This window comes from Euphorbia lathyris, chromosome 7 (assembly GCF_963576675.1).
Source record: "Euphorbia lathyris chromosome 7, ddEupLath1.1, whole genome shotgun sequence".
Taxonomy (NCBI): Eukaryota; Viridiplantae; Streptophyta; class Magnoliopsida; order Malpighiales; family Euphorbiaceae; genus Euphorbia; species Euphorbia lathyris.
The window spans coordinates 34,445,820-34,464,010 of NC_088916.1; the positions used below are offsets into that span (position 1 = coordinate 34,445,820).

Here is an 18,191-nt window from a genome sequence, read left to right on the forward strand (position 1 = left end):
AGTTCCATTTTTTGCTTTAACAATGCATAACATATATCCTTTCACTATAAACAACAAACCGTTTGCAGGAAATAGCTTCCATTTTACAACATTGCTGAGAAAATATGAGATGATGAACATTATCTTAATTCAAAAATATGTAATCAACTCAGAGATCAAATGTTTCCTGACCCATGAACTTGCTAATTTTACATTCTTACACAAATCATATATCTGCAAAACTAAGAGTTTACAACCTATTCAAGGATTAGTCAGTCCTCCACAGCAGTTACTTGTTCGACAAAAATCTATTTTCCATAAAACATCATCTGTTTCTCAACCATCATTCAAAATCTAGGGCTGCTGTTATAAGTATGTCCTAGAGCTGCTGTTAGAAGTATGTCCATCCCTTCTCTACTGTTGTCCAATTCTTGGACACATTTCTCGTGCAGTTCCTTCTCTTCCTGTTTAGTATTATTTCCCTGTTTCTCATACTGCCTCTTTGCCCTGCCTATTTTACTGAGTTTCACACGACAATGTACGCAGAACCATTTCCCTCTCGGCACTGCCATTCGCGGTGGATTCATGCAATACATGTGATATCCATGATCGCACCCATCACATAGAACAATCTTATCATCATCTTTATCATCAAGGCAAACTCTACACAGACATGAAGGACAATACCAGCGAGGACCATACGATTTTAACAGGTTACTTGTCAGGCAACGCATGTGGTAATACTTATAAGTGCAATCAATATGCTCACATATCATTACCTTTTCGCCATTTTCCACCTCACTTCCACAAATTTTACAACAACAAACACTTCTACTTCCTCCTGATGCTTCGCAGAAATCATCCCTAGAGCAATTTGAAGCCTCTTCAAAGTCACTGAACATTTTTTCATTTGCAGGAGATACTCCTTTGGCACTGGCTTGAGTGCATTGAATTATGGGGGCATTCAGCCTTGCACACACTATACAATTCTCATGGGGAGAATCCATTCCTCTAGCAGTACAGTTTGTACAGTACCAAGTTCTTGGAGGAATCTCTTTAACAGCAGGTTCAATACAAGATACATGGTATGTTTCCTCGCATGAATCACAAACTAAAGATTCCCTCACATCTGCTTTGCCACCACAGCGCTGACAACTGAAGACACAATATGTCCTGCAAGGGTCTATTTCCTCTGATTTACCATTCTGATAAGATTTCCTGTTGTAGAACTGCTTTGCAGCAGATAGATTTAAAAAATATTCTCAGACAAACTACATCACCACAAAATATTCACATCTACAAAATTACTGATATTACATCTTATAAAGCATGACAGAGCTTAATTATAAGATAACGGAATCTTGGAACAGTTGCAACATGATTCCATATCAAGAAACGATAAAATACTTTGGTACACTACAAGAAATCGATAAGAAGATTCATGCACACATGCTATAATAAAACAATGAAAGTTTGGAAAGGTATTGAGCATGAACCACAATCTCTGGTATGATAAAATCAATATCTCGATGTTGGATATGTTACCTGCTCATTATAGTAAGCCGATGATACATCTGAGAGGCTTTTTGCGATTGAATTCAACTCCTTACCGATGTCTTGAAGCTTTTTCCACATCTGAAATAAATACTGAGTTAAAAACTATTTGCACAACAAATAAAAATAGCAACTTTTTACGAATCCTATTCAAATTCAGCTTGAAAAGAATACAAAATAGCAGTTATGTTGATTTTTTAGTCATAAACATGTCCTGCTATTTTTAACTAACCATGGAAAAGAAAGACAAGCAATTGAGTTGGATGGAAATTAAGAAAATTAAGGAAGACTAAGATATGAGCAATATTCTTGGCTTTTTTTAATTTCACTGAAAGTGCAAAAGAATCAATCGCTTCTTATGCACATTTGGGGAAAACAAAGGAAGGAAATGCAGCTGCAAAAGGAATTAGGAAAAAGCCTGTAAGCTTAATGAGTGATATGCAGTGATGAAACGGGTTTCAGAAGTAGGATTCTCAATAAAGAAACTTCAAGTTCTGGCACATCAGCATCTTAGAATCTCAACATCTCCTACAACTTCTATGCAGCACAAACAATGACATAAAATCAAGATATTCGAACCATCTTTGTCCAGCACATATTTCACAAGATAATACAACCCTATATAAACATAAACAAAGTTTTAAGGAAAGAAAGATGTAAAAGAGTTACCAGTTGAATATCTGCATAAAAAAGCAAAGGCATATGTTCATAACTGCCATCCCTCATCCTTGTGTGTATGAGACTTAAGCCTAAAATTTTATCAGTCTTCAATTCTTGGGAATTCTCAAATAGTAGCTTACAGAGTAAGGTAAACTTCTCAGAATTTATAATATTACGGAAAGTACGCTGGCACATCGTAGTGACAGGTCGGTGTGTTCCATCTAAAGATTCATTCGACATGACCACATGCTCTCTAGCTGCATAGTGAGTTCCATTAGGTATGCTCTGCGATTGTGAGGAGCATTTTTCCCTATCTTTGGCATGAGTATCAGGATCCTAAAAACACAATCAAAAACTTCAATGATAATACAAGGATATTACTAAAGAAAAGCAATTGAAATGGCTAATGTTGTTGAGAGACATGTTATTTGATAGCAGCACAAACCTGAACTTCCATCTTAAGTGCATCGCGGATGCAACCCTGAATACCAACTCCATCATCATTATTTAAGGACCGACAAATGCATTCAAGGACAAAGGTTCTTGAACCATCCAAAGAAGCATATTTCTTCGGAAGACAGTCTGATTGTTCCTTTATGGTCTAAAGAAATAACATGTAGCTGGATTAATTTCATAAATCAACAAAAATACTAAATCAATTTGAAATTCGTTTGATAAATAAGACGTAAGCTAAGAAAACCATGCTGTAAGAACCACATGGTGAATGCTTCCTTTTTTTTTTTTTTTTTTGTGCCTCAAAATAATGCCTCATCCAAAACAATACAGTTAAATACATTTTTATTCCATTCATTTCATAAGATCTTGAGCAGCATATAACAAATTAACATCACCTGCTAACATCATCATGAACCTCCAATGAATAAACCATACATCATTAAATTGTAGCCAGTGCCACATCATCGGCATTATTGTATTAGCTACTTTCAGTTGTCAAGCAGGTACGATGATATAGATTTTCTGATCACTTGTTGATTTGGTGGTTTATTGCAACGTTTCATCATTGTTTTTCCTACATATAATGCTTGATAACCTAAATAGCAACCAAGATTTATATCTTTTGTATTCTAAACAGATATAGGCCATATCCCTTTTTAAGAGTAAAAGAATGGGAATAGAGGTTCAGTCTCATTCTCGAATTCAGGTACAAGGGGAAAAAAAGGCATTTTTACATATCAATCATGACAGAAAAGCAAAACTGACAACACATCCCACATATAGAACAAAAGGTATAAGTAAATAGTACTCCATCCCAAAAAGATAGTCCAGTTTCAACCTTTACATTGTTTTAAAAAAATATAATTACGATAGTTTGTGGACAAATTTGAGCACATAAATTCCGTAAATTATCCCTCCTTAAATTTGTCATTATTGCTTAATTTATGGTTCCATGAAAAATTAATCAAATTCTCATATATTTTGTTACAACAATGTACTTTAAATAGTGGCATGTTGAAACTAAAAAATTTATTATAATCTACAAGGAAGATATAATACAATTTGGGACAGATCAAAATACAAATACAGAGACTACCTTTTTGAGATGGAGGGATTAGAATCTCCATTAAAAGGCCAAAATCATCCAAGCAGAAAGTAGTACAAATTAAATTAATCAATAAATTCAGGTTTTCACAATACCCAGTCATCGATATGAAAACATCATAGGCAATTGGACAGTGTTCTTCGGTTGAGAAAAGATTGAAGCAATGGCTGCTTTACAAGGGAAAACCAATATCAGCCTTTTAGCAGTTTCATGTTAATGAGCCCTAGGATTGCATGTGAATGAAACAAATCTTTATGGTTTGTCTAAAAAGTAACCGAGTCTGAACTCTTGAAGTGCCGTAAAAGGATTTCTAAGAGAACAATTTTTTTTATCCTCAAGTCTAAATTAGTCTCATTTAATTTTCTGATTAGGATTATAAACCCTAATAAAATGCTATGATCTTTTATACCTACCTGCATATTAAAGTTATTCACATGAAACTTCCGGGAAGAAAAAAATAGACATGCATGCATTTTGGGCAATCCATGATTTTTCTTAGCATTTATGCTCGCTAATTTTTTTCCTTCTAAAATCACCTTAAAAGAGAACCAATTACTGTTTAAATCAACAGTTTTTTTCACTGTAACAAGCCCCAGCCTGTAACTGTTGCAAAGAACCTGTAAGACCATAACTAACAATAAATCATTCAACATCTTCACACACCCCAATATTCTCCTGGCCACTTCACTAAGCCTATCCAAAAAAAACTTCAATCTTTGAATATCTTTCCTGGTCAAAAAGAATATGCAATGCAACTATATTTCTTTTTTCCAGCTCAATTTGCAACTGATTTATTTATCTTCAATAAGCCACTCTAATCTAATTTGGACTTACTTAGCCCAGTGCTCCCAATTATCGGATAATCCAACTCCTAACAAACGAATTTGCAAAATTCTACATACGAGAAAGGAATCGGATAAGTAAATTTTTTAAATTTTACAATTCTGATTAAAATTGAGGATAAAAAATGATCTGTATAAAAAATGCCAGGACGCAAATCTCAACTTCATGTCAAATCTTTTTGGCCCTCAACTTTAACCAAAATAATAAAATTTATAAGTTTAACAAATCTAATTCCTCTCTCGTATATAAAATTTTACAGACTTATTAGTTAGGTAATCCAACAATGAGAATAAAGAGACCAAGTAAGTCCAAATCAAACTAGAGGGGCTTATTGAAGAAATTTAGACGAGTACAGAAGCCCAAAGATGGTTTTGCCATAGGTTCACTAACCAGCCACTCCATTGTCCTCGGACATCAATTTGACAAACCCAAAAATGCCAGAACCTAAACCACTCTTACTTCATTGCAGCTCTTAATTTCCCGATCCACAAATCCTAAACTACAGTCAAAAGTTGAAACATTTTTATCAGTTTTCTAATAAGTCATCATGACTGTTTCAAAAATGTGAATTTATTTTATAATACAAATTTGTACCCAATGAGAAACAGATTATCATATTAGCCTAATAATGGGCGGTCCGGTGCATTAAGCGTCCCCGCTTAAGCGAGGGTCCAGGAAGGGGTCCCACCACAAGGGTGTACTGGGGGCAAGCCTTCTCCTGCCAATTTTTGGCAAGAGGCCGCTCCTAAGACTCGAACCCGTGACCTCTCAGTCACACGACAACAACGTTCACCGTTGCGCCAAGGCTCGCCCTCCAGATTATCATATTAGCCTTAAAAAAAAAAATCGATGTATAATATTTTAGCTCAACACTCAAAAAAGATGGTATGAGCCTAGAGAAAAGCTAAATGACCCACCTAAATAACTGTCTTATGGAATACTACCGAAGTTGAACGGTCACAACAAAATCCGAACAACATCAATGCATTGAAAGTGCTATAGAGGAAAAGCACCTTCCTTATAATCTATTCCCTTCATCATTTTTCATTATCTCTTCCCATTTTCATTCCACCTGCATAACTCTATTGCAATATACTACCAAGGCTGAGTTTTGCTTCAAAAAGATCCAAACATCAAACCACCTTTTTTATAATCTATTCTCTTTATCATTTTTCATTATCACTTCCCATTTCTCACAATCTCCCCTTCTTATATCCCACTTAGAACTTTTTCGTTGTCATTGTATTCCCCCTCCCCCTCGTCTCTTTGTTTTTGCTAGATGCTACGAAGGCTTTATTTCAATTATGTACAATTTCATGATTGCTTTGCTTCATTAATTTGCATATTAATAGATTTTAGCATTGAAATGCCTAATGTAGAGATATGTCAGGCACATCATATATGAGTTAAATCAATTACTATTGTATTCTTATAATTACATGTTACTAATATATTTTGTATAAATTATGATGCTACCATATGTTCCTCACTTCACTCACGGGCATGGCTTCACGTTATACCCATCTTCAAGAGTCTTTGACGCTCAATATGTGCCCAACGCTTTTTTATAATACAAAATTGAAAATTCCATAATGCTCAACAGAACAAAATAATATCATTGCGTTTCTTTTTTTACTCCAAGATCTTAAAATAGAACATGAAGTACAAGCCAATAAATTTTCTAAGTGAGGATAAACTTATTTCAACGACAAGTGTTGCTAAAGAAAAGTTTTTCTATAAGACTAACTATATACCTCCAAGTATGAAGCAAAAGCCCACACAATTTGCTGGCAAAAGAACTCATCAGATCAGATAGAATTTGACAATCATAAACTCCAAACTTTCCATTAATAAAGTGCTGCAATGTAAATCCAGCATTTATATAAACAAAGAGGTGTTGGGTTGGGATAAAAGAAAAATTCAACCCTAAAAGAAGCTCCATGTTCCCTATGCAGATAAACCCTTTTCAATTGCTCCTACATCCAAAACCGCCCTCAGCAACTATTTACATACAGAGGAAAGACATTATTTCCAAAGTCGCACCCAAAAGAGGAAAGACATCTTACCTATGATGCATGGAAATGGGGAAACAGAATTTCTAAAAAATATAGGAAATGGAAACGTGTAAATATTAAAAATATAAGGGCATATTTATAAATATTAAAAAAAATAAACATAAAAATAATAATAAATTATAAATATATATATAAAACAATAAAAATGTAGAATTCATAATTCCATAATTATAATTAAAATAGTCTAAAATAATTATAACTAAAACAATTAAAACAGTTAGTCCACATTAGAACTTCTTCCTTCAACAATTTCACTTCCATCTTCATTAAAAATTAAATTCTTTATATTAAAAAAAAATAAAAAAATAAAAGAATAAAAAGTGCACAAATTTACATTCATCAACAACATAAAAAGCCCAACCACAACATTCGAGAAGCATCCATCCACATCATTTGAGAAGAAACAGAAAACAGAGAAAATAAACCAAGAAGAAAGAGGAGAAAAGGAACCAACCAGAAGAAGAAATCAGAGTTTGCATGTAAACAAAGAAAACCACCCAGAACAGACTCGAAGAAGAAAAAATCGCCAGACTCGAAGAAGAAGAAGAAGAAATCAGAGTTTGAATGTAAACAGAGAAAACAACCCAGACTCGAAGAAGAAGAAGAAGAAGAAATCAGAGTTTGCATGTCGCAATAGGTACAAATGGTTTGAGTTTAGACACTGAAACGTTTTCTAGAAATGGAAAAGCCTTAATTATAGAAACGTGCCCGGAAACGTTTCCCACATCTCCGAGAACGTTGAAAAGTTGGCCGACGAACGTTTCAGTGCTTCATAGCATCTTACGCCTATTTAATCATGAACTTAACCAGGAATCAAAGTTTTGTACGATTAAGCACATCTTTTTCTGCATGTAGAACTTCCAAGTAAAGTTAAACATATAGTTTTCAAGACTTTACCATATTCATTGCAAGGCAAACACTAAAATTTTACTCACAAACTAGCAACATCTTAAGCATGAGTTAATATTGAGAAACAGAATAACAAGTCAATCTCATTGAGTTACTAATTAAAAAACTACTCAATATGAGATGAATGCACTGACAAAGATATACCTCATCTTCCAATTTACTAGCAGTTTCCATGGAACCTCTCTGAACTTGACCTTTACTCTCTGAACTTGACCTTGCATACTTACGCCTCTTGTAAGTTCGAACACCCACACCGAGTACTGAGCTGCACTCACCACTGTCAGTCAGATTCCTGATCTCAAAACCATTATCTGTTGCTTCACGTTTCAAGCAGTGAATTCCCTCACTTGGGCTCACGCCTTTGCTTGTTCCTTCCTCACCACTCATATCTTTAAGCACGGAGAATGGCTAGAAAAACAAGAAACCCTAATTTTGAGGGGTTCAGCAGCAAATTAGGTGCCTCAGTGATAACCAAATTCAAAGAGAAACGTCAATTGAAAAGTCGGATACAGCAGACTATCAATTAAAAATAAACAAAAAAGTACCACTTTCTTCAATTGAATCAGCATGAAACCGAGCCCATACTTGGAAGCCAAGAAAACATGTAGCATAAAGAGAATAAAGGGGAAAGAAGAAGATTTCGCATCTAATTCTCTATTTCTGGTTTCAGTTTGTCAAGTAAAATTAAGTCAACTACTCGCATTACACTCCATTTCCGTTCATACTTGAAAAGATTTTGCATTGAAGATTAAAAACATCGTCTTGTTTATGTTTTCGAGGTTTCACATTTTCTCAGTTGCCAAACAGAGCACATAAAAAATGAATCAACAGAAATTAAAAGAAGAAGATGAAACATACCCGAGTAGAGAATCTTGCTGAAACCCTAAGACTGAGAGAGTAACTGGAGTTTCAGAGACATAAAGAATAGTGGAAGGGGGTGGGAACTTGGCTCTCAAGTTGCAGGTCTTATCCGCGTTTATTTTGAATTTTTTTGAACAGTCAGTTTGGTTTTTCCTCTTTTATTTTGTTCCCTTTTTTTTTCCTTATTTCTAATTTTTGTATTAATTGGATGTGGACGGTTCGGATCTAGCAACCTACCCGTCTAGGCAAGGGGCAGCCGTGGTGTTACTGACACGTGTCAGTTTCCGATAAGGTTCTCCGGATTGATCTTTTGTGAGATAGAATTTAGTTCTAAATGGGATGTATGGAACTATTGATAAATTTAACACTTTATAAAATTTTCTCACCATTAATTCAATAGCACAATACTGCTCGGAATTAGAGGCAAACTTTGTTTGCTGTGTTAAACAGGAACAAGACTTGATTTTGCATATGAACATTAAAACACTAGGCCACTTAACTAGAGTAGCCTCCGTGTGGACTTTGTTAAACATTTGAGTATAATAGTTACAAGCGCAAGTTGTAGATTTTTAAGCACATAAGCAAGCGATATAAATATATTAGAAGGAAAGGGTTAGAGAAATTGTTACGCAGTGATTTATACTGCTTCAGCCTCCTGCCTATATTCAGTCCTCAGAACACCTGCTTCTATATTTTAATCCACTAGTGAACTCTTTTCAACAGGTATAGCACAAACCCTTACAATAGATACAGAGGCTCTGTAAAGTACCTTTCTTTACACTCAACACTCAGCTATCTATCTACCTCTCTTGTTGTTCACTTATAACCGAAATAAACAGAAGAGCTTCTGAACTTTTCTAAGCCATTGATAGTTTTTGTTCTTACTCAGAACACAATGAAAGAACTCAAAGCTATTACACGAATGAATACAATAAGTGTATATATGCTTTTGCTTTGCTTTTTGGAACTTCAATAATGATTCTCTCTAGGTTTCAGTGTTGATGATCAAATCCAAATGAAGCAAATGATGGGGCTTTGTAGTGACACTTTGAGGCTGGTTATTTCGAAATTCAAAATAACCATTGGAGGGAAAGCTATCTTTTGTCGCTTTCAACCTCAATAGCCAGTGTACACAGCCAATGGTTGTTCTTCTCTTTTCCGTTGTGTCTTCGAGATGCCATGCTTTTGAGTCTTGACAAAGGTAGTCTGACTGTCTAACCAAATGAGGCAAAGATTCCAAGCTGACTAGGGGACAAGCTGTCTGGAGCTTCTGCTTCTTTCCTTATTTAGTGATGCATTGTTAGTGGTTCAGAGTCAATGTTTGATCTTGTCTCTAATGCCTTGATCTTCTATCTTTCGGAATTAGTCTTCTTTTAGGCATGGCTTTCAGCTTCTGGATCCTTCCAACTATTGGGTTGAAGTTGATCTTTGGGCATTTGATCCATTCTTTAAGGCCTTTGAGTATTTCTTTCTGAATTACACATAATCAAACATACACTTAACAAACACATTAGTCCAAACAAATCAACATTTAATTTTAATGTTTTACCAAACACGGGAATATTAATTTCTTTCTAATATTTTTGTCATAATCAAAATTAGTGTGGAAATTGTGTTTCAACAAACTCCCTCATTTTGATGTTGGCAAAAATTTCAGAGGCTAAGAACAATAGGATTATTCTCCCTCATAATAGTCGGACATACTTTGCTTTTGGATTCTCCCCCGTAACGGTTGAGCTATTGATACTTAATATTGAAAAGTGCTAGACGATATGAGTTCAATAGTAAAATTAAGTTCCGAGTCAGAAGCATGGTAATCAGAGTGAAATATATCAAGGGAATAAATTGTCATAATGACACTGAGATATAGTCCTTGTGATAAAAATTAAGGAATCAAAGTTACATTGGTGGGATATCAGAGTTAAGTTGTAACGTCCTTACTATCATTTATGTATCAGAGCATCTGAGTTTCAGTACTCAAAGCGTTTGTCCTTTGATTTATTTTTGTTTAAGTGTTGGTTGAACAGAGTTGATAGATTAGAAGTGTGAAAGGCATTATATCAGAAGCAAGTAATCAATTAGACGTAATATTGAAAAAGATAATATAGTATATATAATCATCCATCAAACAACAGATAAGACTTAATAGTCTATAAGCACAGAAGAAAGGCGAGCATACAAGTTCCTATCCTATCTACTTAGGTATAAAGTTCACTTGAACTATATTAGACTTTCTACTTTTCGATGCATGTTGTTGCTTCTGAGATGTTACTACTGAAGCTTGTCCACCAGAGGTTGTGGCCTTATCTTGTTTTCCTTTTTCTTCGGCCTCATAGGTTTTCTCCCCCTTTTTTGTCAGCATCAATGATGGGGAAGGAACCTGGAGGTTGACCATGAGCAACGCTCCTGGAGTTCAGATGTTCAATATAGGTCTGAAGCTTTTGAGAGCTTTAGTTCAGAACATTGAATATTGCAGGACCGGCACGGGCAGATTCTGGAGGAATAGCACCATGTTAGGGTTTAGTGTCCTATAGTCAATTGTTCTAGGATATAAACCAGCTGTAAATGAATTGTTCTTTATATCATTTGTTTTAATAAGATATGGTTTTCAAACTATATAAAGGCAATTACTTTTAAGAACTAAATAAGTCTAAATAAAAGGAAATCCCTAAGTTTATTTAAAGTGATTATAAATTTTTCATACAAGCATGAAGTGAGACAAAACATTATAATAAACTAATAAACTTAAAACCACCCCAAGTCAAGTAATATGTTTTGAATAGGGATTGACATAATACTGTAGAGACTTGCATGTAACAATGTTTTCTGTCGAGACAGAGAGCTGATCTCACAAGCTTCAGATATGCAGATATCTGGACAGTTACATGAATCTAGTGAAGGAGTTCATTAGGATTGGGGACCCGACTTGAGATAACAGGATGGATGGATTTATCCTTGTCACTTGTTCATCACATTAGTATTAATAGGTATAAGTAATCCTCAGACTCAAATGATTGTTAATTAGTGATTCTGGATTATGGAATGTGATACTTTGACTTTGTTCAAACACGATCCATAACAGAGATGACTCTAGGGTGTGTGCAGGCAGGCGTTGGGTATCACAGGAAGTAATTGCAGGATAGTTAACATTGGATTGAGCATTTGTCACTCCTGATAAATGGGAGATACGTCCAAGGATCGCTTGTGGAAGACTTGACTCTAAATCCTTGCAAGGTGATAGCTTAAGACTTGAAATGGAGATTTCACTTAACCTATCTATTCGGAGTTAACTTGGCCTGTACAAGTAAAACAAACGCCTCGATATATGTGACTTGACATAATCCATAGTCATAAGATTTTGTTCAAGGATGTAGTTGATAAAGGATCGAATTATACTGAAACTAATACGGAAAGGTCAACGATGGAATCGACCTGTCTTCTTATAGCTCTGGGGGAATGTTTACGGTTCTACCTATCACAGTCCTCACACTCATTCCGTTATACAAAGATTAAATGTAATTTTGGGAAATTAATTTAATGGTTATATACGGCTAGTAGTAATAAGAACCTAATGGGTCACAGATAAGACTTGGAACCAAAAAGAGGAATGGATGTTAATTAATAGATGGAAGCCCAATATAGTCCATAAAGGTCTAAATAATGAAGGGGGCGAAATACATGTATTATATATATACATGTGGGAATTAATTTATTTTAGACAATATGATTAGATAATAATTGTGGTTAAATTAATTATGGGATAATTAAGTTAGAAGGTTTAAAGTGGTTAAATTGCTTCTATCAAACAACTTAATGTTATCTTTATATTTAGAATAAAACTCTAAAGAAGATGTCTAAAAACTATAGATAATATTTATGGAGTATTTATTTAGAATAAAACTCTAAAGAAATTATCTAATAACTGTAGATAATATTTATGGAGTATTTGTTTAGAATAAAACTCTAAAGAAGTAACTTAATTCTATCTAACTAGGGTTTAGATACAAGAGGCTATTTATATCCCCCCTTATAGTTGAATTGTGCTCAATCCCTTATAGAGAGAGAAATTCGACCCCTACCGTAGAGGACCGAATTTCCACCACTTGCCTCCATTCAATTGATTTCATCTCTTTCTCTTTATCCTTGATCTTGTGTTGATTTGTTAGAGGCAATCTATTTTGGTTGCTATTCATTGGTTGAGATTCTAACTTGTTTGAACTTGTTTTTTGGTTTGTGCTTGTGAACTCGGAATTAGAGTTGAGGGCACTTCGCTAGCAACAGTAGATAGTTCTTCTAAAAGGTATTTCATTCTATCCTTCATTGTATGAAATAACGATTAACGGATCTTGGTTTAAGGAAATAGGTTAAAAAATTTATATTTCCACTGTCAAACGTTTGCCTATTTTCCTTCAGTGGTATCAGAGCCTGCGTTAAATCCATTATTTCATATATGAAAATAAAAGGTTTTTCAATCAGATTGAATAAATATTTATTAGAGTTTTGATTACCTGATAATTAAAATTGATTATGCAAAAGTTTCTGATTAATTTGGTTGATAATCATTATAACAAAAACTAATAGTTTTATGGTTAGATTAATAAAAGTTTGTTTTATTGAATAAAAGATGAAACAGAAAATCTTTGAAAGTTTTCTGATGTTCTGAAAATTGTTTTAAAATCGTTTTGAAACAAAGATATATTTATATGTTTTCAGAAATAAGTAGTTTTCTGTTTTGATTATCAAATAAAATGAATTTATTTAAAAGTTTTGTTTTACTTAATATTTGATATATGTAAATCAAAGTGTTAAATGAATTATACAAATTAATTGGGATATGCATAATGTAATTTTTGTATAGTTATATTAATCTAATATGTAATTGTTACAGTTTGATTAGATTAGATATAAGGGATACAAAATGAATGGAATTAAAATTGGATGAAAGTTAATTTAACAAGTTAATGTGATTAACCTAAGTATTATATAAATAGTTTATGTGATCAACCAATTAAATTTATTTAATTGAGTCTATGCATGTTTGGAGTTATGAACATATTTGGACCCTCTATTTAGTCTTTTGGTATTTTTGGAAAATAAGGCATGCGTGTCCTGCCTATCTACTATCTATTGTAATTTCTCCTCTCATCTAATTCTCTTCAAATTAGTTGAAGTTTTCTTTAATAGTATAGAAATTAATATTGATGTAATTTCAAGGCACCATGGAGAAGATGGAGGACCTAAAGAGAAATATGTAATAGTTAGTATTTCCCTAGGTTTGACCTTTTATTCCGTTTCTGGCTCAACGGAATAATTTAGATAATATGTCAATAACTACCAATGTAAATTGTATGTGTCTGATGTATGCTAAAGCAAATCAAGACTAGGTTAGATTATGAGACTAATTAAAATAAAAATCCCTCACTAATTAAAAGTTAAGTCAATAAGCAAGTTATAAAATAGTTGCCTCCCTAATATTATAATTCAGGCGGCAGTACTGGAGGCCTTTGTGTTGTTGAGTCACTCAAGCTCGGGGTCTTATGGTAACACCTGAATTATCGAAAATCATTTTCATGAATATAAGGTTACGACTTAAACTAGCCTAGAATAATTGGATGAGTTACTCATGTTGTTCAAAGCTAGTAGGCAATATGGTTGGGATTAATAACAAAGATGTATTAGTTACTAATGTGGTTAGTAACCCAATAACCTAGGAGTCATATTGTTGATATGATTGATTACACGAATCTACCTATCGAATGGGGCTAGCTTGTTGAGTCACTCAAGGCGAAATTTCACTAGATAGGATCTTAGCCCATTAAAGAATTTGTGAAATTCTTCGGATTAATATTGAGAGCTATTAATTTGGCAAAATAGTGGGAGCAATTTAAGATAAAATATAAAGTCCTATAATTTTAAATTGATATACTTTAAAACAAACGAATAATATATGTTTACTCTTTCTCACTCTTAGGTTAAATTAAAACACACTCCTAAAATCATGACTAAAACCAATCTGCAAAATATACTTACTGATAACAAGTTGAACGGTTCAAACTTCTCCGACTGGTATCACAACCTCAAAATCGTTTTGAAGTTCGATAAGATAGGGTGTGCACTTGATACATCGATACCCCCCTACCCCATCTGATGATGCTCCCATCGAAGAGATCGATGCTTACCAGAAGCATAAGTCTGATGATGATCACGCGGGATGCATCATACTTGCATCAATGACATCGGAATTGCAAAGGCAACGTAAGGAGATGGATGCCTATTCCATTGTCGCGCACCTGAAAGAGTTGTTTGGGAAACAGACTTGGTGCGAACGCTACGAGATATCGAAGCTGTTGTATCGATGCAGGATGTAAGAGGGCACATCTGTGATGACACATTGTGTCAAAATGATTGGCTATATTACCAAGCTTTCTAATATTGGATTCGCGATGGATCATGAACTAAGTGCTTACTTCTTCAATCCCTCCCAGAGAGTTATTCACAGTTCATCATGAACTACCAAATAAATGACTTGCAATCCTCTCTTGAGAGCTTGTAAACATGCTCAAAACGGTTGATCCCAATATGGAGAAAGACAAGGCAATACCGGCTCTTGTCATTGAGGGATCAAGAAAGAGGAAAGGGACCCCTCCCAATCCTAGACATCCCAAAAAGGACAAGAGGGCCATGCCCACTAAAGCTAAGGTGAAGCAAGTGAAGAAGCCCAAAGGAGAATGCCACTTCTGTGGTAAAGACGGGCATTGGAGAAGGAACTGCAAGGAGTACCTAGCCTCTCTCAAGAAGGGAAAAGACGGTGCTTCTACATCTGGTATGTTCTATATTGAAATAAATACAATTTCACAGTCTGAATCTTGGGTATTGGATACCGGATGTGGATCTCATATTTGTACAAATATGCAGGAACTAAGACGGACTAAGAAATTGAAGAAAGGAAACATAAACTTGCGAGTTGGGAATGGAGCAAGAGTTGCAGCGCTCACAATTGGAGATTATGTTTTAAGGTTGCCCTCTGGGCTTGTAATAAAATTAAGGAACTGTTTGTATGTTCCAGAGATGTCTAGAAACATTATTTTTATTAGCTGTCTTGTTGATGATGGCTTTAATATTTCAATAGAGAATAAAATTTGCGAGTTTTATAGAAATAGGATTTTCTATTTTTCAGGAATATCATTAAATGGGATTTATGTTTTAGATGATAAGGTTTCTGTATTCACAATTGATACCAAAAGACATAAGCTAGATAATTCAACTTACTTGTGGCATTGTCGTTTAGGCCATATAAACATAAGACGCATGCTTAAGCTACATCAAGATGAGCTTATAGATTCAATTGATTGTGAATCAATGGAAACGTGCGAAGCGTGTTTAAAAGGAAAAATGACAAAGACACCCTTTAACAATAAAGGTGAGCGTGTATCAGACACTCTAGGATTAATACATTCCGATGTATATGGTCCTATATCAGTCCAAGCAAGAGGAGGATTCAGATACTTCATTAGCTTCATAGATGACCATTCTAGATATGGATATGTTTATTTGATGAAGCACAAGTCAGAAGCTTTTGAGAAATTCAAATGCTTCAAGAATGAAGTAGAAAATCAAACAGGAAAAAAAATTAAGATACTTCGATCGGATCGAGGTGGTGAATATCTTTCAGATGATTTTCTGAATTATCTAACTGAATGTGGGATTTGCTCACAATGGACACCTCGTTATACATTGATGCGCCTCACGGTGCAAGGCTCACTAAGGGATAAGTGTACCCCGTCGTTATCAAGTAATAAAATCTGGACAAGTCCAGGTATCGAATCCACATGATTTATTCCTGCAAGTATCGAACTACTGGGTCTCAGGTGTTATCTAGGCTGTGTGGGGTTTGAATTTGTTTTGTTAAATTAATCTACTCCTAGTTAAGTTACACTACTCCTAGCTAAGTTATTCTACCCCTAATTACGTTATTCTACTCCTAATTGATCTTTCACTAATGAATTTACCCGAAGGAACATGGGATGATACGATAATAATGAAGATAGAATTGCTAAGGCAATTGATTAAAAACCTAACCCTAGTCACTTGTATTCGAGGTGATTAACCCTACTTATCCTTCAGACGTCCCTAGTACGTGATTCCTTTATAAGGGCGATACTAGCTCTAAGGCTCAGCAATTTGGGCCTCATCAACTAAGAGGTTATCAATCCCTTAGGCCATGACTAGGTCAGATTCGGCTCGGAATATGTGTCAACTTGATTTTTGGACTTTTGAATGAGTTAAACCAATCGAATAAAGTGTAAGACAAAGATTAAATCAATGAATCAATATGAACAGAACAAAAACTACAATATTATTAAAGATGGAGAGAAATTGTCACATGTATTCAATTAGCCTAGGATTCATAGACTGTATCAAGCGTTTAAACAAACTATGAAAAAGATGAGAAAATCCCTTTTAGGGAACCTGTCTACCGTTGCAGGTGTCTTCCTAGTGAAGGAAAATAGGCTAACGTATAGCAGCGGAAATATAAAATTTTTAACCTATTTCCATTAACCCCAAGATCCGTTAATCGGTATTTCATATAAAGAGGGATAAAAGAAATACCTTTCAGAAGTTCTATCTACCGTTGCAAACGAAGTGCCCACAACTCTTACTTCGAGTTCCCGAGCACAAAACAAAACAATGGAAGATCAAGTTAGAATCAACCGTTTAAAACAACCAAAGTAGATTGTCTCTAATTAATCAACACAAGATCAAGGATAAAGAGAAAGAGATGAAAATCAATTGAACGGAAGGAAGCGGTGGAAAATCTCGTCCTCGAGCTAGGGGTCGAAATTCTCTCTCTTGCTTTAGGGTAGGAATTCGAAATTCTCTAGGGGTGGATTTTGAAAATCCCTATAGGGGGTATTTATAATCTCTCTTGTATCTAATCCTTAGTTAGATAGAATTAGGTTATTGAATAAGAATTTAATTCGGAATAGAATTCTTAATTATTATCTATTAATATATCTAAATATAAAAGATAATAATAATAACCTTATTGGATAATAATAGGAGTAATATAATCTAATTAAAACTCCTAACTTATTTATCCTTTAATTAATTTAATTCATAATCCTGATTTAATTAGGATTTGATAAAATCAAACTAATTTATTTATGTATTTACATACATAAATCGCCCCCCATAGTAATTGGGCCTTATTGGACTCAGTTGGGCTTCCGTTAATTAATTAACATCTGTCTCTCTTTTGGGTTCCAAGTCTTATGTGTGACCCATTAGGTTCTTATTGCTTCTAGCCGTATGCAACTTATTAAATTAATTTTCAAAGAATTATATTTAATCTTTGCCTAACGGAATGATGTACAAAGTATGTGATTAGCAAGTCCGTAATTATTCCCCTAGAGCTATAAGAAGACAGGTTGATTCTGTCGTTGACCTTTTCGTATTAGTTACGGTATAATTCGATCCTTTATCAACTACGTCCTTGAACTGAATCTTATGACTATGGATAATGTCAAGTCACATATAGCGAGACGTTCGTTTTACTTGTCTAGGCCGAGTCAACTCCAATTAGATAGGTTAAGAGAAATCCGTATTTCAATCTTAAGCTATCACCTTGCAAGGATTTAGAGTCAAGACTTCCACAAGCGATCCATGGACATATCTCCCATTTATCGGGAGTGATAAATGCTCAATCCAATGTATAACGATCCCGTAATCACCTCCTGTGATACCCAACC

General features: G+C 34.5%; 1 protein-coding gene across 3 annotated transcripts; it reads right to left on the reverse strand.

Annotated features, from left to right (window-relative positions):
- Window positions 1–23: 23 nt before the first annotated feature.
- LOC136201385 (PHD finger protein EHD3) lies at window positions 24–8,574 on the reverse strand. Of its 3 annotated transcripts, XM_065992047.1 has the most exons (7): window positions 8,440–8,574; window positions 7,726–8,007; window positions 2,639–2,794; window positions 2,370–2,529; window positions 2,203–2,282; window positions 1,525–1,614; window positions 24–1,208 (listed from the first exon to the last, which is right to left on the reverse strand). In XM_065992047.1, exons 2-7 carry the CDS (start codon window positions 7,966–7,968, stop codon window positions 327–329), a joined length of 1,611 nt encoding a protein of 536 aa, XP_065848119.1. In that variant the 5' UTR covers window positions 7,969–8,007; window positions 8,440–8,574; the 3' UTR covers window positions 24–326. The 3 variants fall into 3 exon arrangements, with proteins under 3 accessions (XP_065848119.1, XP_065848116.1, XP_065848118.1); XM_065992044.1 differs by having other exon boundaries at window positions 2,203–2,529; XM_065992046.1 differs by having other exon boundaries at window positions 2,203–2,529; window positions 7,726–7,989; window positions 8,440–8,557.
- Between the last annotated feature and the right edge of the window lie 9,617 nt (window positions 8,575–18,191).